Raw genomic sequence first — 25,069 nt, forward strand, 5'->3', positions numbered from 1 at the left:
AAAAAAAAAAAAAAAAGTTATCTGCAAGATGTCACATTTTCTTTAAAATATTTTTATTGTGGTAAAATATACCTAACATTTTAACATGTGGTAAAATATACCTAACATAAAGTTTACCATTTTAATCATTTTTTAAAGTGCACAGTTCAATGGCATTAAGTATCGTTATGCAACGATTACCACCATCTATCTCTAGAGCTTCTTCATCATCCCAAACTGAAATTCTAGCCATTAAACAATCACTGCTCATTACCACTGCCCCCAACCCCTGGCTATACTAGGTACCTTAAATAAGTGAAATCATACAATATTTGTCCTTTTGTGACTGGGTTATTTCACTCAGCATAGTGTCTTCAACATCATTTACGTTGGAGCATGTGTCAGGATTTCCTTCCTTTTTAAGGCTGAAAGATAGTCCATTGTATGTCTGTCTATACCATGTTATGTTTATCCGGCCATCCAATTATAGACATTTGGTTTGTTTCCACTTTCTGGGTACTTTGAATAATCCTGCTACAATCACATTGTATTTGCATTTTCCTTTGCTCTGACTCCAACTGGCATAAAGGTAGGCCTTTGACTGAGTCTTGAAAGGTTTGGGGTGTCTCTGCTAAGGGGACCTGGGCCCTACATTGTAGGTGAAGCCGCTCTTCTGAGCCCAGATCCCACATTCTATGGTCTCTTCCACGTCTTCTCCTGAATGACTCAAAGGCATCTATATACAGCTTAACATAGACCTGAACCTTTGCTCGTCCCCTCCGAACTCTGTTCCTTCCCTTTTCCCGTGTCAGTAAACAGCCCTGCAGCCACCTAGCTATACCAGCTGGAAACCTGGAAATCATCTTTGACGTTGTCATTCATTCACCCCAAGTTCTGACACTTATTTTCTCCAAAACATTTCTAAAATCTAATCACTTTTCACCTCCCTCTGCTCCAATGCAACATCAAGTCTCCTGGAAGACTACAAAAGGGTCCTCGCTGGTTTTCCTGCTTCTGCTTTTGCCCTCACTATCTCCAAACCATCCTCCATCTTATTTCTAAAGATGGGTAACAGGATTTAAAAATTCCTGTTCAACTGGTCATCGCTCGGGGGGCGACAAGTGTTGTCTGTTGCTTGGTCCCCTTTCATTCAGTCTGAGTGTCCTAGATACCCTCGAGGCCATACATATTCACCCCGACCTCATCTACCCACATGGGCCTCCTTTTTTTTGATTTGCACCCCATCTGGTTGCTCTTTCCCCATCATCACAAGTGGACACCTCTGTCTCGTAGGCAGTACTGGGCCTTCCAGGCTGGACCACGTGTGCGTCTCCATTACTCCTGTGTTCAAAAGCTCAGACACTTGGGACAAAACCCCTTGCTCTTCTCTTCTCAGGCCCTCCTTGCCAGGCAGCTCCTCTCTTACGGCTGTTTACTTTTTCCTCTTTTTTTTTTAAGGCAAGGCCCTTATGATGCCCTCTACTTACTTCAACAGCTGTTCTCCTAGCCTCTCCTTACGTCCCACACACCTAAGAGCTTGAGTAAAGCGACTTAGGGCTCAGTTTCCAAGTCACCTGTTCTGGGCGACCCGTCTACCTCGTTATCTCTACCATAGCACCTTCCCCCGTCCTCCATGGCCCTCGACACTACTTGGAACTACAAGTTCATGGGGGCGTTCATCCAATGCCCGTCCCTTGAGAGAAGAGCGCCGCAGCCAAACCCGAAGCCAGGGCCGGAAAAGATGCATTTGGATTGGAGCAGGAACCAGCGGGCGCCGCGCCTCGCAGCTCAGCGGAGGAAGACTACTACTCCCAGAAACCCTTTCGCCTGGGGCTGGAGATTCGCCCTCCACGCTCGCCCCGCGGAGGAAACAAAACTGCGCATGTGCAAAAGCCTGCGCAGGCGGGGACTGCATCTCCCAGCAGGCATGCGCCTTCGTCCCCGCGTGACCAGGGCCATCCGGCGCGGAGGGGCGGGGCGCGGCGCGCGGCTGAGGCAGCAGCTGGAGCAGCTAGGGGAGCGGCCGAGTGGCCGCGGGCGCCTGCCACCATGGAGGCCGTGCCCCGCATGCCCATGATCTGGTTGGACCTGAAGGAGGCCGGTGACTTTCACTTCCAGCCAGCCGTGAAGAAGGTGAGAGCGCTTTCCCCCACCCCCACTTCTTCCGCGTATCTCCGTCGTCTGCCAGCGCGTGACGCCCCTGCGCGTCCATCATCTCCCGAGGCCCTGTCGCAGGGCTGGGTGAGGCCAGGAGGAGCCTCCGCCGGCTTTCCTCAACCTTGCCCATCCACCCCCACCCCCAGCCTCACAGACCATTCTCGCCCACCCGGGGCTAGTACCGCAGTCTCGTCGAAAGCCGCTCCCCGACTAATGTCCCGGGTCATCCACCGTTCCCACCGTGGCACCACAGTTCCTCGGTGTGACGCTCTGGACCTACTTCTGCTCCGCCCCTCCTCACTTCAGAACCGCCCCTCGGGGAGCGGTGGGCGGCCCTGACGGTCTGGGTTGAACGGCTCTGCCCGGCTCGGTGGGCGGTCAGTCCACGACTGGATGGGGACCGACGCCGAGATGGCTCAGGATATGTGTTTTAGGACGGGAGCCCCGGCGACTAAGAGGAATGCCTCACCTCTGCGATCGGGGTCTTTCAAACCCTTGGTGCCCTTCCGTCTGGTCTCCCCAGAAGAAGACTCCTATTCGGGAGGCCTTTGGACCAAAATACAGAGTTCCATGTCATTTTGGGGAGGTTTACTGCTTTTCATAACTGCACGGAGGGGCTAAACAGTGTTGTAGCTCCCGGACAGTCCTTAGCAAATCATTGGGTTGAATCTTCAGTTGGACGGAGAAGGCAGGCAGGTTTGACGTTGACGAAGGCAAAGGGACCTCCGTGGTGAGATCAGGTGCGGCTGGTAGGAAGAGGGGCCAGGTGTGTTGATTGGGCATCACGTGCCCTCTGAGACGTCTTCCTTGGGAATGGCAGCCACGTGGTCACATTGAGGGTCCGCAGGAGTGAAAAGGAACAACCAGGAAGCTGTTGCAGGTTGGCATCCTTGTAACTGCAAAATATTTAGCACAGAAGCTGCCAAAGTAAGTGCCAGATAATCTGAGAGGTGCACCACTCAACAGGGTGCTTGAGAAAAGAAATGGGAAGAAGAAGACGGGTTTGGAAGTCGTTTCCTAAGAAGCTATTTCTCTTGATACCGCCACTGCCATAGTTCAGACACTAATTTGTGTTCCGTCGAGTCCATCATTTAACCTCTATGGACCTCTTTTTCCTCATTTATAGAACCAGGAAGTTAGATTAATCTAAAATTACAAAATTTCGTCACGTCTTTCCCATACTTTGGTCTCTTCTCCATCTGCTCTTTCATACAAGTACAATTAGATGAATTTCTCTAGGGCTTAACAAAACTTTTTTTTTCAACCCTAAGCTGTTCTCCCTGACCTACCCCAGTTCTTTCAGCATTTTTTGAGGGCCCAATATGTGCTTAATCTTTGTGTTTCTGAAACAAGTATCTCAGATTCAGTTCACAGCCAGCCACTTGCTGTTCCATGGACATTCTCTGCCTTTGGCTGTGGAATTCCTCCCCCCCAGCTCTTATCTTGGCCGGTAGGCTGGGATTGGTCCCTTCTGTAATCTCTACATATTGGTTTTGTCCATCTTTCAAGGTCCAGTTTAAGCTCTGTCTTTTCCTCAAGCCTTCTTTAATGCTTTCATCTGCATCCATCTTTCCTTTCTTTGAATCCCTAATTCTTGGGTTATCCTTTCCCTGGTGACAGTTATGTGTGCTGTGTTTTCACCCCCTGTTCAATCGTTAAGGGACCTGAAAGGCATTTATCTCCATGTTCCTCACAGCCTAGCAGGGCCCTCTCTACATAGTTGGCACTCAGGAAAATGTTTCTCAAATGACTGACAATTGGGAGGGAATTCAGAGATGGTGACCATGACTTTCTGGAAATCTGGTGGATAAAATGTGAGCTCAGAAGCTCCTAGGAGATGGTTTTGTTTGAATTTAGCCTTTGAGGTATTACGTGAGCAATGACTTCCCTGGGAGAACCTGAGAGTTGCTTGTGAGTTATTTAGCCTGAGATAGTAGTATCAGCTGCTACAGAAACAATTTCCTAGCTATCAGCTTTTTCTTAGTTTTCTCTTTTTGGAGGATTGGGAAAGATACCACCCTTTATTTGCTAGGTTAAGATTGTGGTGTGTATTTGCATGAACCAAAAAGGAATAGCAGTCTAGGAGGGCTGGACTGAGAATGGCTAACTCCCTCAGGGTACTCTGGAACTCTGTTCCTGCAGAGACCTCAGAAGCAACCTGGAACTCTTCCTGACCTGGGCTTCTCTCCCCATCCCTAGAGCCCCACTCTCCCTTCTGCCACTGGTACCCTTGTCTTTTTATACCCTTGCTCTCAGCTGCGGGAACATTCACCAGTGATTTGGAGTTGAGTGGTAGAATTTACTTTAGGGTAGTAGGGTAAAAAATTGTTTCTGTTAAGGTCAACCTATCGAACACTATGCTGAACCCCGATGATACAGATGAATCATAGACAGCCCTTTTTTTCATGGATGACATCAGTGGAAGAGAAGTGTGTGCAGTATACAGAAGTACCAGACTAAGGAGGGGCTGTCAGGGAGAGCTTGCCAAGGAGGCGGGTTTTGAAGGATTAATAGCTTTCCAGATAGATAAAAGGTTCTTTTTTATGTGAGGGCTGGGCCTTTGAAAAAAACTTTCATAATAGTTAGTATTGATTTTCATTCCTGATGGATGTGCCCTCAATTATGAAATAATATGAGATAAGTACTGGGAGAACAGCAAGCTGGTTTTGAACTGCAGTGCCAAGCTTTAGGTTGGGAGACCTGGACCCAAATAATTTTTTAGTGGGGGAATGCTGCTGGCCCTGCACCTTCTTAACTGCTTTGGAGCCCAAGTGCTGACTCACTGGAAACTGATGAGAGGTGACTCTTGTGCTCTTCATCAGCGAGTGATTTGGCCACAAGTGTTAGTGTTTGAAGTTCTTTACTCTTCTGGTCTCAAACACCTGCCCTTAATCAACTGCACTTAAGCTCAAGTCAAGCTCGCTTGGATTGAGGTGTTACGTCCATCTGTAAGCCATTGAATAGTTTTCGAGTGACTGTTATGTGCTAGCCCTGGGAATTCAGGACCCTATGTGATGACAAAAATTCCTGTCTTCACAGAGCTTATCTTCTAGTGATCCACATAGTAACCCACCCTCAAGGTCCGATTACCATGTGTTAATCACCCTGCCAACCAGGTGTCTTCTTGGCCTCTCCCCTCCTTCCACTCTGGCTGCACTGATCTCTCTAAATCTCCACTTTCCCACCAGGTTCCTTCGGAGGAACTACCTGCTGTTCACGGTCGGCCACCACTTCACATCAGCCCGCTCTGACTTCACTTCCCCAGGCCTCTTACAGGCACGTTCACATCTGGTCATTGTCCTTATTTCAGTCCTTACTGGAATTCCTTTCCTTCTGTGTATCACCCAGGTTGAACCGTACCTCCTCCGCAGGGTTCCTTTAAGTGCCTGGCAGTGGTACACCCTCCACATTCACACAGGTCTTCCTGCTCCTGTCACTCAGCTGACCTGCACCAGAGTGCTCACTTTTGTTGTCTCTTCTTACTGTTATTCACATGTACATAGAGCCTGGTTTTCAGGTTTGTGAAATCCACCCTCCCCCACCCCTTCCAGATTTCCCATGGGACAGCCGAGTCTTGAAAAACTTGCTCCACACACAGAAAGGGAGATAAGCAGAGGCCTAAGAGGGCGCTGGCCCTCAGCAGTGCCAGCTACCTGTGATGGTGATTTGTCTTCCCTCTCATTACAGATTTGGAGTCACCAAGCAGTCTGCCTGAGCCCGCCTGCCCACTTGCGTTTTATGGCGGAATGGCTCCAGGCACAGATGGCCTGGATTGTCCAGGTCATTCTTCTGTGACTTCAATCTCATACATCAAAGACCTGTATCCATTTCACAACAGATTCTTTCCTTTACTCAGGAAGCAATAAATGCTTCTGTGTAGAGAGTGCCTGACTAGTGTTGGTGGAATGACCTAGTCTAGTTCTAGCACCCTCCAGGAGCTGTAACTTGAGTCGTCCTCACTGGTGTTATGGGGCCATTCAGAAGAGATGTGGGAGAGAGGCCTTGAGTGCTAGATGGAGAAGACTGGGTGAGGATGGTCTGTTCCCATTCCCGGTGGTCTTGGCCTGTCATTTGGTCTTAGGCTCACTGACACTATGGGGCTGAAGATTTCCCATGGCAATAATACTTCTTTCTCTGAAAAAAATTAATCTCATTCGAAATCCAGTACCAGAGCATATATTGTATTAACAATACTATATGTGGGACTCAATTTTGTGTGTGTTTCTGTGGAACAGCCCAAGGAATACCCTGTAAGTAGAGGAAAAACCATGCATATAGTGAACAAAGAAGTGACATTTCAGCTGTGTCTTAGTAGAGAAGGCAGGAGAGCAAGTGGACAGGCTTTGAGCCTGAGAGCAGTAATTTCAAAATTCTGTTGGCTGGGTGTCCCGGGGAGGTGCCAGAGGACAATCATCCGAGGCTGTTGGGAGCAGGTCGCGAAGAGCCTTGAACTCTGTGCTGAGATTAGATTTGGTCCTCGAGGCTTTGACTGTTGCACATTCTTTTCAGGTTACAATTTTTCTCTTTAGATTACAGCTCGTTTCCCATAATATCCCTATCTTAAGAAAAACACGTTTTGGTTATTTTTTTCCCCAGGGTGTGTGCGTTTCAGAAGGGTTTAAAGTTAGGGGAGACATTGGAGTTGTGTTAGAAAGACAGTTCTGGCCACTAAGTAAGGGATGGATTTGAAGCGGGTGGGGAGGTTGCCCAGGCCAGAGGTAGCAGGGGGTTACAGAAGAAAGCTCATGGACACTCAGGACTTTCAGGAGGTAAAACCAGAAGAGGAGGGGTCACGGTTAGAGGTTTGGGACCGGGGCCAGATGGTGCTGCGATAAGCTCAGAAATAGCCTCCCTTCTCCCTGTCCCTCCATCCTTTCTCTACCAGGGCAGGTAGGAGCCATTACTCAGCCTTCCAGGTTCTCATGTGGCTAATTCCTTAGCCACATGTCTTAGGTCCTGGGAGGAGACCCCAGGAATGATGGCTAGGCTGCAGATACGGTGCGAATGTGCTACTGGACAGCCTTTACAGCCTCCTTCTCCACCTCACAAGCCTTGGTTAGGGCCTTAAGGAACCTGTGAGCTGGGCATCAGTGCCCTAGGTGTTTGTGGAATGAGTGGACCTCGCCCTCCGGATGGCCAACCCAGACACCAGGCACTGCAACAGGGATAGGTCGCAGCTGCCCTAGTCTGCTGATCTTAGACGAACTAGGGGCCCTTTGGTCCTGGCGGTGCCTCCAGGTTGATGAGTGAGCTCACTGTCCAAGGCACTCAGCTCTTGAGGCATGCCAGTCCCCCTCTGTGGTGTGGGCAGTGACCTTCCCTTTGCCCCTTCTTCTGTGTGGGTCCTTCCTGTCACACATCTCTGGGCTTTTCCTTACAGGACACTGCAGATCACTTCTGTCTGTGGTGCTCTTTGCCTTTCCCAGCCAGGAGCGTGGGCTTCTGAAGGAGGCTTTGCACTCCCGCTCTTGTTTGGTGCCTCTCGCCTACATCTGCTCTCAGGTTAGGGTTATGGTTGTGACCCCAGAACACAGCAGGGTCCAGTCCTTGAGGGAGGCTTGAGTTTGTGGCCTGTTTGGGGGTGCTCAGTAGGGTCCCGTTTCGGCTAGCTAGGTTCCTCGGCCTCCTGAGCTGGCAGGGTACTGGACTTCTTAGAGAGGGCTGCAGCACAGTGAGGACCAGCCAGGGATTCACGTAGTGTCGTCCAGTCTTATTTTCCATTTTGCTCCAAGGACAAGTCTGCACGGTCAGCATCTTGGTGCTGCCCTGTATTGAGTCCCCGTGATCTAGGAGGCGAGCTTGTGCTTTGGAGGTCTGGTCTCCATCCTGAGCCCTGGCTGGTGATTGCGAGGACTCAGAGGGCGGGGGCGGGAGCCGGGGAGTCTCCTATGTCCCTAGTTTACATTCTTCTCTCTCTAGTTTGTCCTGAAGAATTATGGAGAGAACCCAGAAGCCTACAACGAGGAACTGAAGAAGCTGGAGTTGCTCAGACAGGTAGGTTGGTCTTTCTATGCAGGTGTGAAGAGGACTGATTTGATAGGGAGGTAAAGAAACCATCTGGTCTACGGCCATGCCACCCTGAACACGCCCGATCGTATCTGATCTCGGAAGCTAAGCAGGATCAGGCTTGGTTAGTACTTGGATGGGAGACCACCTGGGAAGACCAGGTGCTATAGGCATAAAAAATTAAAAAATAAGAAGATCATAAACTGACAAGGTCCTTGCAACCTGTGAGGTCAACCAAGGGTTGCCTCGCCTAAAAAAAAAAGAAAAAAAGAAACCATCTGGAACTGTTCTTATTTTAATTTAGTATTTTTTCCTCTGTAAAAGCAAAATTAATGACAGAAAAATTTGAAAATACTACAAAGCAAAAGAAAAACCAATCTTAAAAATCCTTTTCATAACCTTAAAATATATTTAAATATATTTAAAAATGTTATTTATATGTAATATATAACTGTATAAAACCAGAGTAATATCATATACTGCCTATGCTGCTCTTTTCACCTAACATAGTGTGGATATGTTTCTGTATCAGTGAACATACAATAGTGTTTTTAATGGCCTGTGATCATTACATCGCACTATAATCAGTCTCCTCTTGGAGAACATGAGATTATTTTCGTTTTTTGCTGTTGTAAATATGCCCCATGTCTGTGCTTACTTGGGCCTTTATAGGATTGTTTCTGTAGGAATTAGTAGGTGAACAAGGATGTATTTGTTTCCATTAATACCCCTGCAGGGCATGTGCTTGCCCCTGCTGTTACTTTTCAGTTTGGGCAGTTTGATAGGTGAAAAGGGTATTTAATTTTTATTTTCAGTTGTTTGGTTAATAGTAAGGTTTTACAGTTGTTAATGTGTTTGTTACATATCCTTTTTTTAGGAATTGTCAATGTCCGTTGTCCATTTTTTTATTAGTGTTATACCTTATTTCTTATTAATTTATAAGATTCATACATTAATGGTATTGCTCCTTTGTGTTATGCAAATGTTTTTCTCAGTTTATTGTGTTTGTTTATTGTGTTTTATATACAAGCTTTTCAAATTTTACATGTAAATTTTTAAATATTTATAAATCAGGTCCATCTTTCTCTTTACATTATCTGCCTTTGATACACAGTTAGAAAACCTTCGTCACCCAGATAAGATGTAATCAGTCGCTGATATTCTTCATCTTTATGAAGTTGCTTTTTTCTGCATTTCTTTAGATTTTTTTTTTCAGGCTTCTCAATAAAGCTACAGGTTTCTTTATGTAAGTTTTACATATATCTGGTTAAATTTATTTCTGGATTTTTTTGTTGTTGCTGTTATTGAGTGTCCTCTCCCCGTCCCCTGTTACATTTTCTACTTGTTATGGTTGGTGTAGAGGAAAGCAGTTGAGCAATTTATTTTGTTAATTTTCTTTTTTCTGATAGTGTTTCAGCTCATTTTCTTGGGTTTTCCAAGTGCACAAGTTATAGCGCACACACGTAATGATTTTGCCTTCTCTCCAGCAGTCCTTATTTTCTTGCAGTCGGCAGGCATTTCCAGGACAATACTGATAACCGTGAGGATGCGTGACTTGATTCTGGCGTCCGAGGTGTCAGCATTGAGCACAGTGCTGGCAGTTGTGCTGGTCTGAGAAGACCAGTGTGTGCATTTTGGGGGTGCAGTGGCAGTGGCACCACAGTCCTCTTAGCAGCTCTCGTCTCATAGCGGGCAGGAGCATCTGCACAGTCACACACTTTGCAGAACTGTGGAAAACTTGGAAAATAAGAGAAAAAGAACAAAACAACCATTCCTGGAGACAGCCATGGTGATTGTACACATTTCCTTTTTATTTAAAAAGCCAGAAGTTAAGCTAACAATGCTAAAGCACCAGTAGATGAAATCATTTTAATTGATGAGTTTCTTAAAATTTTACTGTCACAGTGTTTTCAACCTTTCTTAACTTGTGCCCCTTAGCAGTAAACAATAAACAATAACCAAAGGTTGATTTTGTAATGAATATTATGAACACAATTATTTTTCTATTTTTTAAATAAAAATCACATAGTACTGAATAATTTCAGCCTCAACTCTTCTTTGCCCCAAGCTGAGGGCAGAGCTTGATCCCCAAATAAGAGAACTAAGAGGAGCGCTTCATTTATCCTCTTTATATCCTGGAGTTCCAGTCATGCATTATTCATTCTGTTAACAAAAGTTTATTAATCCTTTCTTAATCTCAGGTACTCTTCTAGGCACTGTGGGGTCAGCAATGAACAAAAAAAAGTTCCTGGGAGTTCGGTGAAATTCTGAAAGGCACTAGTGAGGCACATGGGCATTAGGCCAAGTCTCCAGGGGTAGAGAAGGGGGCGGGAGAGTCAGATTCTGAAAAAAGATGCTGCCCAGTGAATGAGTGGCTTCATGAGGGATCCAGAGTGTGACGCTGGAGTAGTGGTTTCCTTTGGCAGTCTTTCGAGTAAGGTTTTGTTTTTCCATTTCCACGTGGCTTATTGAATGCCTCCCTCAGCCTCCTGAAGTAGGTGGTCCCGCCCCAATCATCCATGCTGTGGTTCATCATAGTGACACAGTTCCTGGAGTAATAGGTATGCAAACCAGACCTAGATTTGATGTAGGCTCTATTCTCAAGCAAGAAACTGTTCTGCTGCTCACTGCATTGTGAAAGAGTTGGAAACGTTGTTATCAAGACCAAGTGTCAATTTGCTAATTTCACTTTTGAAAAATTTGCCTGAGTTTAAATAGTGGAAGGCTCCAGTTAAGGGAGCAGCATATGAATTCATTGCTTATCTTTTGGAGGGGTATATCATCCATATATTTCTGGATGAAGTTGAAGTTACCAGTCGTTACTGGTACTAATTTCTGAATAGCTGTTGTAGAAAAGGTTGCTAGTCTGATTGAAAATATCTGAAATGAACAGGTCTGTAGTATACCAAAGTCAGTCATCAATACTGCTGGCTTATTGCCAGAGATGGCTGATTGGTGTGTAGTCAGTGATAGACAAGAAAACACAGCTACTGATTTCTATAGCATGTATTTACCTGCTGGAACTCAAGCTGTATCCTGCCAAGCCAGTGTAGACTTCAGACCCCCAGACTTATAACAAAAGCACAAAGAGAAACTTGTTGCTATATATCTTTTGTTTGTTTTGTGTTTTAGATTCTACATATAAGTGAAATCATATGGTATTTGTCTTTCTCTGACTTCTTTCACTTGGCTGAATAATATTCCAGTGTGCATGCGTGCGTGCACATGCTCCCACGCCTGTGTGTATATACATCTGTATGCATTCGTATATCGATGGACGTTTCGGTTGCTTCTGTATCTTGGCTATTGTAAATAAAGCTGTAATGAACATAGGGGTGAGTAAAAAGATGCCACCAATTACTGAATATTGATTTTTGTGTTTTATGTTTTTATAGTTCTCTGTTCCTTATTCTCTTGCTCTCTTGTGTGTTGATGACTTTCTGTAGTGTTATATTTGAATCCCTTTCTCTTTATTTCTTATACATTTTTGGTTTGTGGTTACCATGTGTTTCACATATACCAAACTACGTTTGTAGCAGTTTAAGTTGATGGTCACTTAAGTTTGAACACAGTCTAAAATTGCTACAGTTTTTACCCTCTCCACATTTATGTTTTTGTCATCATTTTTATTTTTGTATGTGTGTCTGTGTATATCCCTCAGTTTATTGTAATTACACATGATCTTTTGCCTTTTAACCTTTGTACAAGCTTTATAGTTGGTTTGATCCACCGTCTTTGTCAGTGACCATTTTTTTCTTTCCTATATTTTCTTATATCTTTCCTATATAAAGAAGCCCCTTTAACATTTCTCGTAATGCTGGTTTAGTGGTGATGAGTTGCTTTAGCTTTTTCTCGTCTGGGAAACTCTTTCTCTCTCCTCTGACTATAAACGAGAGCTTTACTGGCTCGAGCAGTCTTGGTTGTAGATCTTTCCTTTTCACCACTTTGAATATTTCGTGCCAAACCCTCTGGCCTGCAGAGTTTCTGTTGAGAAATCAGCTGACAGTCTTATGAGTGCTCCCTTGTAGGTAACTTTCTGCTTTTCTCTCACTATTTTTAAGATTCTCTCGTTGTCTTTATTAACCTTTGGCATTTTAATTATGATGTGTCTTGGTGGGGCCTCTTTGGGTTCACCTTGTTTGGGACTCTGCCCTTCATGGACTTGTATGCCTATTTCCTTCTCCATGCTCGGAAAGTTTTCAGTCATTATTTCTTCAGATAGGTTTTCAGTCCCTTTCTCTCTTCTCCTGGTACCCCTGCGATGGGACTGTTGATACACTTGATGTCCCAGAGGTCCCTTAAACTATTCTCATTTCTTTTTTATTCTTTTTTATTTTTCTTTTTGCTGTTCGGATTAGGTGTTTTCTGCTACCTTGTTTTCCAGATTGCTGGTTCGGTCCTGCTTCATCTACGCTGTTGATCCCCTCTAGTGTATTCTTCATTTCAGTTATTGTATTCTTCAGTTCCGATTTTTCGTTTGTTTGTTTTATGTCTCCTTTTTTGTTTCCTATCTCTGTTGAAGTTCTCACTGAGTTCATCTATTCGCTCAAATTCATTATAACCGGTTTTTTAAACTCTGTATCCAGTAGATTGCTTGTCTCCATTTCATTTAGTTCTTTTTCTGGAGTTTTGTCTTTTTCTTTCACTTGAGATATGTTTCTTTCTTTGTCTCCTCGTTTTGGCTGCCTCCCTGTTTGTTTCTATGTATTAGGTAGATTTTCTGTGCCTTCCAGTTGTGACAGAGTGGTCTTATGTAGAAGATGTGCCCTGTGGCAGTCTCCCTGATGACCTGAGCCAAGCGTTCCAGAGGTGTCCCCTGTATGGGTCGTGTGTGTCCTCCCATTGTAGTTGGGCCTCAGTTGCTGCTGGCATGTTAGTGGGTGGGGGTTGACCCTCAGGCTGACTGACTGTGACAGTCAGGCCTATAACACCATATATGTTAGGGGTTATTTCTGGGCTCTCTTCGATCCCATTGGTCTCTATGTCTTTATGCCAGTACCACCCTGTTTTGATTACTGTAGCTTTGTAATAAGTTTTGAAATCCAGAATTGTGAGATCTCCAACATTGTTCTTTTTCAAGATCGTTTTGGTTACTTGGGGTCCTTTGAGATTCCATATGAATTTTAGGATGGGTTTTCCTATTTCTGCAGAAAAATGCTGTTGAGATTTTAATGTGGATTACATTGAATCTCTAAAAGGTAAAACCTAAAAATGTAGATCATTTTGGGGAGTTTTGCTGCCTAACAATAATAAGTCTTCTAATACATCAATACAGGATATCTTTCCATTTTTATAATGCCTTTAATGACAAATAAAAAGACATTTAATGTCTTTAATTTCTTTCAGCATCATTTTAAAGTTTTAGGATACAAGTCTTTTGCCTTCTTGGTTTATTTCTAGTAATTTATTCTTTTTGATTCTATTGTAAATGGTTTTTAAATTTTTTTCATTGCGAATGTATAGAAAAAAATGATTTTTGTATACTTATTTCTATCTAGCAACTTTGTTGAATTTATTTCTTAGTTACAACATTTTTTTGTGGAATTTTTAGGGCTTTGTACATATCAGATATCTCTAAACAGATAATTTTGCTTCCTCCTTTCCAATTTCGATGCCTTTTATTTCTTTTTCATGCCCGATTGCTCTGGCTGGGACGTCAGTATTATGTTAATAGAAGTAGTGAAAGTAGACATCCTTGTCTTGTTCCTCGTCTTAGAAGAAAAGCATTCAGTTTTTTACCAGTTAATATGTTAGCAGAGGGCTTTTCATACGTCACCTTTATTATATTGAAGTAGAGGAACTGACCTGATTTTTAAAGAAGGTGACACCATTCTTAAAGAGAAGAAAATAGTTAAAATGTGAATTATCTTACTTGCCACTCTGTTTTAAAGTAGCTAAAAACAATTTTTACTACTTCTAAAAATATTTAATTAAAATTTTTATTCATAATTTTAAAGTGTAGGAGATTATATTTTTCCACCCTAAGCAGAGATTATTAATTGGTATGTTTGTATATATTAGAGATATTCTTTAAAAGCTATATAAATTGAATTTTTCTTTTTAATATTATTAGTCTCTTATAAAGAAAACAAAAAGTGAAGTCACACACCATTGTTACAATAAAATTACCTTTTATAATTGCCCGTGTATGTACCTTTACTGAGATTTTTTTTTCCATGTCTTCAAGTTGCTATCGAGTGTCCTTTTACTTCAATCTACAGGACTCCTTTTAGCATTTCTTACAGGGAAAATGTAGTGGTAACGAATTTCCTCAGCTTTTGTCTGTCTGAGAATGTCTTTTTTTTTTTTAAACCCTTGTGTTGAGGGCTGACTTTCAATAGAATACAGAGAGGGAAGGGAGCTGCTTTGCTGTGTACAAAACTCTGACCATCTAGGAATATCTTAATTTTTCCCTTGGTTTTGAAGGACAATTTGGCCGGAATAAATTTTTGGCTCTTTGATTATAGAGAATAAAACTGACAGGTGTAGGGGGCGGTTGGAGGGTGAGGGAGTGGATAAGGTGAGTGTCAAAGCTTTAAGACCCCCTGTTCTGCTCTGCTCCTCCCCCATGCAGTTCATCAGCGGGACGGGCCAGAGTGGGACAGGAAGGATTGGATTAAAGGGCGATTTAGTATTTAAAAATATGTAGCTGGCACATCAAACCTGTTATTTTAGAGATGTTACTTCCTCGGATGTGGCTCCAGTTTTAAAAATGGGTTGGCTTAAAGGAAAACGTTAAGTGCAAGTGGTATTTGATTAAGGCAGAGGTGATGATGGGAGCGGGTGATAAGATGAGATTTGAGAAGCCCTGGCCCATGGGATAGGGCCCCTTTAGGTGGCACCTCAGCAGTTTGGCTGTGACACACCTTATCCTTGCACTGGGCTTTCTGGAGGCCTTACCACAAGGGAGCTCTTCATTTCTGTTCAAAGAGGAGGCCGAGACCCAGGTGGAAGAGGGTCTCCCAAAACACCGCTGGCAAGTGGGCGAGTGCTGGAGTCTTCCTGCTCTGGGTCCCACAGGGCGTGCACGTCCCGTCTGAGCGTTCCAGACTGAGGGCTTGGACTCTGTACGGTAGTGTCCTGGAGGAGTTCTAGCCAGTTACGGCCAGCTCTCTGCTGGAATCCTGGCGGGGGCTCTGGTCCTGCCACAGGTGCGGTGCGAATGCACAGCGGTTCTGCCCCACCCCCTCTGTGTACCTGCCTCTTGGAGGTATACTGTCTGATCTTCTGTTTGAGCAAAGGGATCATTTGCTTGGTTTTGTTTTATTCCCCAAATGGGAATAGCTTTATTGCTAATAAAAGTTGAAAATGTTCAATATAAAGAATATATAGTGTAAAGATTTAAATATACATCTCTATCTCTCTGTATGTATGTATAGGATACGATAAGTTACTTAAACCCCATTGCCCAGGGATCATCACTTAACATTTTGGTGAATAACCTTCTAGATTTTTAAAATATTTGCCTCTATACATAGTTAGATATCAGTTTCTATATGGATTTTACATAAATGAAATCCCACCGTTCACCAGTTATAAACATTTTTTGCCCAACAATAAGTAGGTAATGGACATCTTAACATATCAGTGAATAGAGATCCTTGTCTTCAGTTTCTGTGGCTGCATTCTCTTGTGTGGGTAGCCGTAACATAACGTAGCACTGTGGGTCACAATTTAAGTATGTTAAAAATCTTAATGCATGTTGTTAACTGCCTTCCAGAATGGTGGGGCTGGTTCTGTCCACCAGCACTGGCCAGTGGGACAGTTTGTTGAATGACTACAGATGTAGCAGTGGGCTTTCTTTGGATCCCTTAGAGTGTGCAGTGTACCAACTCTGATGCATATTTTCTGGACATTTGTGGGGAGACAGACCTGCCCGTCCTCTACCCCAAATGATGGCAGGTCTGCTTCTCCCATCCTCCCCCCAGAATGCTGTCCGTGTCCCACGGGACTTTGAGGGCTGCAGCGTCCTCCGCAAGTACCTAGGCCAGCTCCACTACTTGCAGAGTCGGGTTCCAATGGGCTCAGGCCAGGAGGCTGCTGTTCCTGTCACCTGGTGAGAGCTGGCAGGCAGGGCTGGTGGGAGTCTCTAGGGTGCCTGGGATAGCCCAGGGGTGTCTGGGTCCTGGGTATGCTCCTTCCCTGCCCTCTCCTTTCTTCTCCTTGCTGCTCAGGATGGGGAGTGGTGTGGTGTGGTGTGGTCTCCCTAGGCCTCCCTCCCTCCAACCCTACACGGGGATAGCTGGTCCCTTCAGGGCCCTGGCTAGCTCTTTCTTATAAGATGACTGTTGTGGCATGTCTGCAGGACCGAAATCTTCTCAGGCAAGTCTGTGGCCCATGAGGACATCAAGTATGAGCAGGCTTGCATTCTCTACAACCTTGGTGAGCTGCCCAAACCCTTCCCCATGGCCTTGCCTCCCAGCCCTGTCAACCCAGGATCTCAGCTCAGCAGCAGACCACAAAGGCAGTGGGCTGGTGCAGGGAAGACCTGGGATTCTGAGGCCTCCACTGACCTTCCCCACAGCTCTGCCATCGCCTCTCTCCTGGGCCATGGCAGGGCCACCCTGCTGGGGAGAGGCCGTACGGGGCTGGCTACCACGCAGTATTGCTGCTCTGTTCTCCAGCTGGTGGAGGTGGCCAGGATGGCCTCTCTTCTTTGACTCAACAGCCCGTACCCCCGCCCCGCCTTTTGACTTTGGGCTGCTTCAGGCAGGAGAACATGGTTGGCCTCAGCTAGCCCTGCTGTCAACCTTGGTGACTCAGCTTCAGCTTGGTTCAAGGGAGAAGCTTTGGAGAGCCCTAGAGCCCTGTGTAGGCGTCCCTGAGCTTCAACACTGGACCTCTAGGCTGGAGGCAGGAGCCCCGCTTCCTCTCCCTGCACCCCTGCCTGGTACTGAGCAGGAGACTTAGGGCCTTGGTTGGACTTCTGAGTTTCTCCGTTTGCTCAAGCTTTGGTGTCCTAGACCAACTGCCCCAGTTCTCAGACCCTTGTTTTTCTGGCCCTGGGTGACAGCACTGCCCCCTCTGCCTTACCATCGACACAGGTGCAGGCAACCTGGGGAGCAGCCCCAGACTAGCCCTGACACCGTGTCCTCTGCCTCCCCAGGGGCACTGCACTCCATGCTGGGGGCCATGGACAAGCGGGTGTCTGAGGAGGTGAGGAGCAGGGAGGGGCCTTGGGCGGGACAACTGGGGAGGGCTGCTGACTGTTCTCAGACTCCAGGGTTGGACTGAGCCCCGCCCCTTGGGCGTGGCCACAGGCAGTGGTCTGGCTCTGCCTCTGGCCATCCTCCCTGTCTTCCCTCCCAGGGCATGAAGGTCTCCTGCACTCACTTCCAGTGTGCAGCAGGCGCCTTCGCCTACCTTCGCGAGCACTTCCCTCAGGCCTACAGTGTTGACATGAGTCGCCAGATCCTCACTCTCAATGTCAACCTCATGCTGGTGAGTCGAATCCAGGGGAGGGGACAGTTCGGGCTGGACCTTAGACCAGGCCCTGTGTAGATGGTGTTATGGGACATCAGGGGCCCTGGCTGTGATCTTAGAGCTCCAGGTGGATCAGGAGCAGGACTGTGCTGCTGGGAGCTGGGGGGTGGGAGGAGAGAGGACAGTGAAGAGGGGACCCCTGTGGTCTGCCCACTGGGAGGGGCACGGCCTCCGGGTGAGCGCAGGCGATGCACTTGTTGCCTAGGGCCAGGCTCAGGAGTGCCTTCTGGAGAAGTCGATGTTGGACAACAGGAAGAGCTTTCTGGTGGCCCGCATCAGTGCACAGGTAGGGACCGGGGTAGATGGTGGCCCTCAAAGGACTGAGGGCAGGCCTTTGCTTTACTGCTGACACCCCACTGATGGCCTCGTCCTGGCTCCCAGGTGGTAGATTACTACAAGGAGGCCTGCCGGGCCTTGGAGAACCCTGACACCGCCTCGCTGCTGGGCCGGATCCAGAAGGACTGGAAGAAGCTGGTGCAGATGAAGATCTACTACTTTGCAGCTGTGGCTCATGTGAGGGCGCCGTGGCCTCTGGCTCTGGGCTGGGCTGGCTGAGTTGCCACAGCTGGGGATATAAGTAGTGACGTCTGTTCTTTCTTCTCAGCTGCACATGGGGAAGCAGGCTGAGGAGCAGCAGAAATTTGGGGAGCAGGTGAGTGAGTTGAGGTGAGGAGACTCAGGCCTGGTTCTAGCCTTGTTAGTGAGATGCTAGTGGGGTCCCTTTTCTTACAGAATAGGGAAAGTGGTCTGCTTGTCACCCCCACATCCCCGGACACCCCCCTGCTGCAGGCCTGGTGTGTCCCACATGCAGCCCTAATTTTGGGGACTGAGGAGACGTAGCGGACTTTCCACCAAGGGGCTGACTGGTTGGAGGTGGAGGACAGTGTGACACTAACCTCGGTGCTGTTGGCTTGGCTGGCACCCAGCTCCCTCCTCAGTTTCTTGCCTTCTAATGGGTTACCTAATGGCCAGGCAGGGCTCAGTGGGGTGGCAGAAGGAGAGTCCAAGCAGGACTGACCAGGCTCTGCTTGCTGTCCCCCACAGGTTGCGTACTTCCAGAGTGCCCTGGACAAGCTCAATGAAGCCATCAAGTTGGCCAAGGTAAAGCTGAGGAGGGGCCTGGCTGCTCCTCAGCCCTGAGAGTACAGGGAGCAAGCCTGGCAGAGCCGAGGGATGTCCTGCACTGGCCTTGGTCGTTGCTGAGCCCCCTGCATCCTTACCCCACAGGGCCAGCCCGACACTGTGCAAGATGCACTTCGCTTCACTATGGACATCATCGGGGGAAAGTGAGTCTGTTGAATGGGGTGGCACTGGTTCTTTCTTGCTAGGAAGGGTCTCGGCCCACTGCCTGCATCTTTGGGAGGAAGCCACCGGTCACACACAGAACAGTGGCCCACGTGGGAGGCTGGGTTCTGGATCCCCGCTGATTACCCAAGAATCCTCATTCACTTCCCTTTTCTGGACACCCAGGTACAATTCTGCCAAGAAGGACAATGACTTCATTTACCATGAGGCTGTCCCAGCACTGGACACCCTTCAGCCTGTAAAAGGTCTGACGCTGAGTGGAGGCCGAGGATCGGGGTGGGGGGTGCAGGGGCTAGAACAGAGGCCGACTTGAGGTCTGCATGGGCCTGGTCTCCACAATGTGCCTCTTCCTCCCAGGCGCCCCCTTGGTGAAGCCCTTGCCAGTGAACCCCACAGACCCAGCTGTTACAGGCCCTGACATCTTTGCCAAACTGGTCCCTATGGCTGCCCATGAAGCCTCGTCGCTGTACAGGTGGGTGGGAGGGGCTGGCCCTAGCATTAGCACGGGTGGGCTTGGGATGTCTCAAGAGACATAGGCCGTATGGTTGCACATATATGTGGAGATTAAAGAACAGACAAACAGAAGAAAACTCATAGATACAGAGAACATTTTGAGGGTTGCCAGGTAAAAGGGGAGTTAAGGGGGATCAGTGAAAAAGGGGGAGGAGATTAAGAAGTACAAATTGGTAGATAAAAATTAGTCACGGAGATAAAAAGTATAGCATAAGGATTATAGCCAATAACATCATAACTATATGGTGTTAGAGGGTCCTTAGATTTATTAGGGTGATCACTTTGTGAGTTACATAGATGTCTAATCACTGTATTGTACACCTGAAACTAATATAGTACTGTATGCCAACTGCTGTCACTTCTCCTGCAGTGAAGAGAAGGCCAAGCTGCTTCGAGAGATGATGGCCAAGATTGAAGACAAGAATGAGGTCCTTGAGTGAGTATGGGACTGGGGGTGGGAGGTATGGGGGTTACACACACCAGACCTCCCTAGAGTCCCCAGTGCCGCCTCCAAACAGGGAGAGTAGTGAAATGTCACTTCCCACCAGGTTTTCTAGCTCTGCCTCCCCACCCAGGTCTTGTGTGCTAGATTTGTAAGGGGAGAGTCACATGTCTTGGGAGGAGGATGTCTCTTCTCTCCCAGTGTTTTCAGGAGTGCTGTGGCATGTTCTGTGGGTCAGGCCAGGCGGTGGAGGTCAGGACGCTGACTTGCTCTCTGCTGGGATCTCAGATCTAGCTTCAGCTGTTGGGGGGGCTCGCCCTAGCGGCTTTTACATGTAGGAACTTGGGTCAGCACCCACCTAGTCCTGTTGCCCCCACAGCCAGTTCATGGATTCAATGCAGCTGGACCCTGAGACAGTGGACAACCTCGATGCGTACAGCCACATCCCACCCCAGCTCATGGAGAAGTGTGCGGCTCTCAGCGTCCGGCCCGACACTGTCAGGAACCTCGTCCAGTCCATGCAGGGTGAGTGAGTGGGGAGCGGGCAGGTGGAGGACGGGAATGTGGAAGTCACCTGCCACATTCTCCACGTCCCCTGTTCACCAAGGATGGAGGTTGCACCTCTCCAGGCACTCGGCACAAGCCTCTGTGGATTGCTACATCCTGTGCGCGCCGTGTCTGCATTGCTCAGCAAGCGTTGGGCTGCACACCGGCCCTTCACTAAGGGGGCACTTGTGTCTCTTGGGGGATGGGCCAGAGTGGGTGCCTGGCCTGCCTGCCTCAGGAGCTGTTCCCCTTCGCCCTTGCACACCCTAGTGCTGTCCGGTGTGTTCACGGATGTGGAAGCCTCCCTGAAGGACATCAGGGACCTGCTGGAGGAGGATGAGCTGCTAGACCAGAAGTTTCAGGAGGCAGTGGGTCAGGCGGGGGCCAACATGGCAGTCTCCAAGGCTGAGCTGGCAGAGGTGAGGCGAGAATGGGCCAAGTACATGGAGGTCCACGAGAAGGCCTCCTTCACCAACAGCGAGCTGCACCGCGCCATGAATCTGCATGTTGGCAACCTGCGCCTGCTCAGCGGGCCGCTGGACCAGGTCCGGGCTGCCCTGCCCACACCAGCCCTCACCCCAGGTGAGCCCTGCCAGTCCTGTGCCCCTGTGCTGAAACGCAGAGCTGGGGGTCCCTCTGGCCTCACTGACCACTGCTGCCCCCAGAGGACAAGGCCGTGCTGCAGAACCTGAAGCGCATCCTGGCCAAGGTGCAGGAGATGCGGGACCAGCGTTTGTCTCTGGAACAGCAGCTGCGTGAGCTCATCCAGAAGGATGACATCACTGCCTCGCTGGTGACTGCGGACCACTCAGAGATGAAGGTGGGCGGGTGAGCAGGATGGAGGGGCTCTGACTTGGCTCCCTGCTTCGGTGGTGAGGCCCTGAGTGTCTGCCCTCTACCCCCGACACTCTCTCAGAAGCTGTTCGAGGAGCAGCTGAAGAAGTACGACCAGCTGAGGGTCTACCTAGAGCAGAACCTGGCTGCCCAGGACAACGTCCTCCGGGCGCTGACGGAGGCCAATGTGCAGTATGCAGCTGTGCGGCGGGTGCTCAGCGACCTGGACCAAAAGTCAGTGCCTGGCCCTGTGCTCTTGCCCAGCGTCCCACCAGATCCTGGCCACCGCTGCTCACATCCTGCTGGCCTTTCTGCCCGCCAGGTGGAACTCCACGCTCCAGACCCTGGTGGCCTCATTTGAAGCCTATGAGGATCTGATGAAGAAGTCCCAAGAGGGCAAGGACTTCTATGCAGACCTGGAGAGCAAGGTGGCCGCGCTCCTGGCACGGGCGCAGTCCACCTGCCAGGCCCGAGAGGCTGCCCGCCAGCAGCTCCTGGACAGGTGGGTATGGCGCCCAGGCCTCGGTGTAGCTGTAGCCCAGACCCAGGCTGGGCTGATGGGGGTCTGGCTCCACTTCCTTATCTTGTCCCGCAGAGAGCTGAAGAAGAAGCCGCCACCACGGCCCACAGCCCCCAAGCCACTGCTGCCCCGCCGGGAGGACGGGGAGGCGGTGGAGGCAGATCCACCTGAGGAGCTGCGCAGCCTGCCCCCCGACGCCTTCTTGGGAACAGCCGCTGCGCCCCGCTTTCCTGCTGGCCCTTTCTCCACCTCCACAGGCCCAGGACCCCACTATCTCTCAGGCCCCTTACCCCCTGGTACCTACTCGGGCCCCACCCAGATGTTGCAGCCCAGGGCCCCACCGGCCCCAGGGCACCCTGCAATGGCCATGGTGCCAGGACCTGCTGCTGTCTTCCCACCCCCTGCCTACGCACCGGAGCTGGGCCTTGTGTCCCGATCTTCACCACAGCATGGTGTGGTGAGCAGTCCCTATGGGGGGGTAGGGCCACCCCCACCCATTGCAGGTTTGCCGTCGGCCCCACCTCCCCATTTCTCGAGCCCCGAGTTGGCTTTGGGGGTCCGGCCAGCCACCACCACAGTAGATAGCATCCAGGCTCCTATCTCGAGCCAGCGCCACGGCCAAACCCCTACCCCTGCTGCTCCCCCACTCCTGCTTTCTCTCAGTGCCTCCACTGGCTGTGCCAGGCCCACCCCTACATTCCATCCTCTGGGGCCTGCCACCTCACAGCGCCCCCAGCCCAGCACCACTTTCCTCCTGGGATCCTCAGGTTTTTCCAGCCCGAGGATGGGGCCCCAGCTTCGACCCACACAAGCAGCGTTGGCCCCCAGCCCCAGCAGCCCCACTCCAGCATCCGCGACCTCTTCCCACCCCAGACAGCGGGATCAGGATTCTCCCTAAACCCTACCCTTCCTCTCAAGAGTTCTGGTGTCCTGGGGCAGCCAGCACCCCTACACACTCAGCTCTACCCAGCCTCCTCTCAGGATCCCCTGCCCCCCCACTCGGGGGCGCTGCCTTTCCCTAGCCCTGGGCCTCCTCAGCCTCCTCATCCCACCCTGGCGTATGGTCCTGCCCCTTCCCCCAGGCCCCTGGGCCCCCAGGTAGCCCCACTCTCCATTCGAGGACCCTCACCTGCCGGCCAGGCCACCCCCAGTCCCCACCTGGTGCCTTCACCTGCCCCATCACCAGGGCCTGGCCCAGTCCCTCCTCGGCCCCCTGCAGCGGAGCCGCCCCCGTGCCCGCGCCGAGGCCCTGCAGCTGCTGACCTGCTGTCCTCTAGCCCCGAGAGCCAGCATGGTGGCACTCAGCCTCCTGGGGGCGGGCAGCCCCTGCTGCAGCCTACTAAGGTGGACGCAGCTGAGGGCCGGCGGCCACAGGCACTGCGGCTCATTGAGCGGGACCCCTATGAGCACCCTGAGAGGCTGCAGCAGTTGCAGCAGGAGCTGGAGGCCTTTCGGGGCCAGCTGGGTGACGCTGGGGCGCTGGATGCTGTTTGGCGGGAGCTGCAAGAGGCACAGGAACACGATGCCCGCGGCCGCTCCATCGCCATTGCCCGCTGCTACTCGCTGAAGAACCGGCACCAGGACGTCATGCCCTATGACAGTAACCGCGTGGTGCTGCGCTCAGGCAAGGACGACTATATCAATGCCAGCCGCGTGGAGGGGCTCTCACCGTACTGCCCGCCTTTGGTGGCCACCCAGGCCCCTCTTCCCGGCACAGCTGCCGACTTCTGGCTCATGGTGCATGAGCAGAAAGTGTCAGTCATTGTCATGCTGGTGTCTGAGGCCGAGATGGAGAAGGTGAGGGGGAGAGTTTGCAAGGGTGCCCGGGAGGGATCCTGGAGAAGCAGCCCTAACTGCCTTGTTTGCTCCTCAGCAAAAGATGGCACGCTACTTCCCCACTGAGCGAGGCCAACCCATGGTGCACGGTGCCCTGAGCCTGGCGCTGAGCAGTGTCCGCACCACTGAGACCCATGTGGAGCGGGTGCTGAGCCTGCAGTTCCGTGACCAGAGCCTCAAGCGCTCGCTCGTGCATCTGCACTTCCCCACGTGGCCCGAGTTGTGCGTCTGCTGCCCTGGGTGTTTGGGAGCACTGGGAGGGGTGGTGATGGCCCCAGCTTGGGTCTGACTCAGAGACCCTGCCCCTGCAGAGGCCTGCCTGACAGCCCCAGCAACCTGCTGCGCTTCATCCAGGAGGTGCACGCACACTACTTGCACCAGCGACCCCTGCACACGCCCATTGTTGTGCACTGCAGGTAGGGTGTGGGGCAGGGGTAGCTGCCAGAGGGCTCTTTCTCTGGGGGCTCTTGGTCTTAACACCCACTTCCTGCCACAGCTCTGGGGTGGGGCGCACAGGAGCCTTCGCACTGCTTTACGCAGCTGTGCAGGAGGTGGAGGCCGGGAACGGGCTCCCTGAACTGTCACAGCTGGTGCGGCGCATGCGGCAGCAGAGGAAACACATGCTGCAGGAGAAGGTGAGGGTCCCGGTGCTGGGACAGGCACCTGCCCCATGGTGACGGGGGCCTCGCCCAGCTGACCGCAACATGTGTCTCTGCAGCTGCACCTCAGGTTCTGCCACGAGGCAGTGGTGAGACACGTGGAGCAGGTCCTGCAACGCCACGGTGTGCCCCCGCCCTGCAAACCCTTGGCTGGCACAAACGTCAGCCAGAAGGTGAGGATGGAAACCCTGGGGGCTGCTGGGACAGACACAGCCTGTGGGCCCTGGTTTTCACTCCTTTCTTTTCAGAATCACCTTCCTCAGGACTCCCAGGACCTGGTCCTTGGTGGCGATGTGCCCATCAGCTCCATCCAGGCCACTATTGCCAAGCTCAGCATCCGGCCTCCTGGGGGCTTGGATTCAACAGCGGCCTGCCTGCCAGGTCCTGTAGAGCCCCCGGGCCTGCCGCCAGCCAGCCTCCCGGAGTCCGTCCAGCTCCCATCCTCTTCCCCACCCCCTCTATCTTCACCCCTGCCTGAGGCCCCCCAGCCTGAGGAGGAACAGCCAGTCTCTGAAGTCCCTAGTTTGGAGCCCCCCTCCTCTTCTCTGGAGCTGCTGGCATCTCTGACCCCTGAGGCCTTCTCCCTGGACAGCTCCTTGCGGGGAAAACAGCGGATGAGCAAGCAGAACTTTCTGCAGGCCCACAATGGGCAGGGGCTGCGGGCTGCCAGGCCTACTGATGACCCCCTCAGCCTTCTAGATCCGCTCTGGACACTCAACAAGACCTGACAGGGCTTTGCCTGCCTGGTCCTTCACACTACATCATCTCTTTGTGCCCAGGTGGGCCTGG

The 25,069-nt window shown here is 50.1% G+C and overlaps 1 protein-coding gene and 1 pseudogene across 1 annotated transcript; both read left to right on the forward strand.

Moving 5' to 3' along the window:
- Positions 1-2,028: 2,028 nt before the first annotated feature.
- Positions 2,029-25,008, forward strand: PTPN23 (protein tyrosine phosphatase non-receptor type 23). The gene is given in 27 exon segments (XM_039837597.1): positions 2,029-2,112; positions 8,056-8,130; positions 16,071-16,198; positions 16,448-16,524; positions 17,249-17,298; positions 17,452-17,583; positions 17,831-17,911; positions 18,007-18,138; positions 18,230-18,277; positions 18,670-18,726; positions 18,853-18,911; positions 19,096-19,175; positions 19,288-19,402; positions 19,814-19,879; positions 20,265-20,410; positions 20,702-21,013; positions 21,097-21,251; positions 21,348-21,499; positions 21,588-21,767; positions 21,861-22,431; positions 22,433-22,642; positions 22,644-23,582; positions 23,659-23,843; positions 23,933-24,037; positions 24,118-24,256; positions 24,340-24,453; positions 24,529-25,008. Coding segments are annotated over 27 exon segments (4,872 nt in total).
- LOC120582458 (uncharacterized) lies at positions 8,197-8,315 on the forward strand (annotated as a pseudogene).
- Positions 25,009-25,069: the final 61 nt, after the last annotated feature.

Source organism: Pteropus medius, unplaced genomic scaffold (assembly GCF_902729225.1).
Source record: "Pteropus medius unplaced genomic scaffold, Ma_sr-lr_union100, whole genome shotgun sequence".
NCBI classification, from domain to species: domain Eukaryota; kingdom Metazoa; phylum Chordata; class Mammalia; order Chiroptera; family Pteropodidae; genus Pteropus; species Pteropus medius.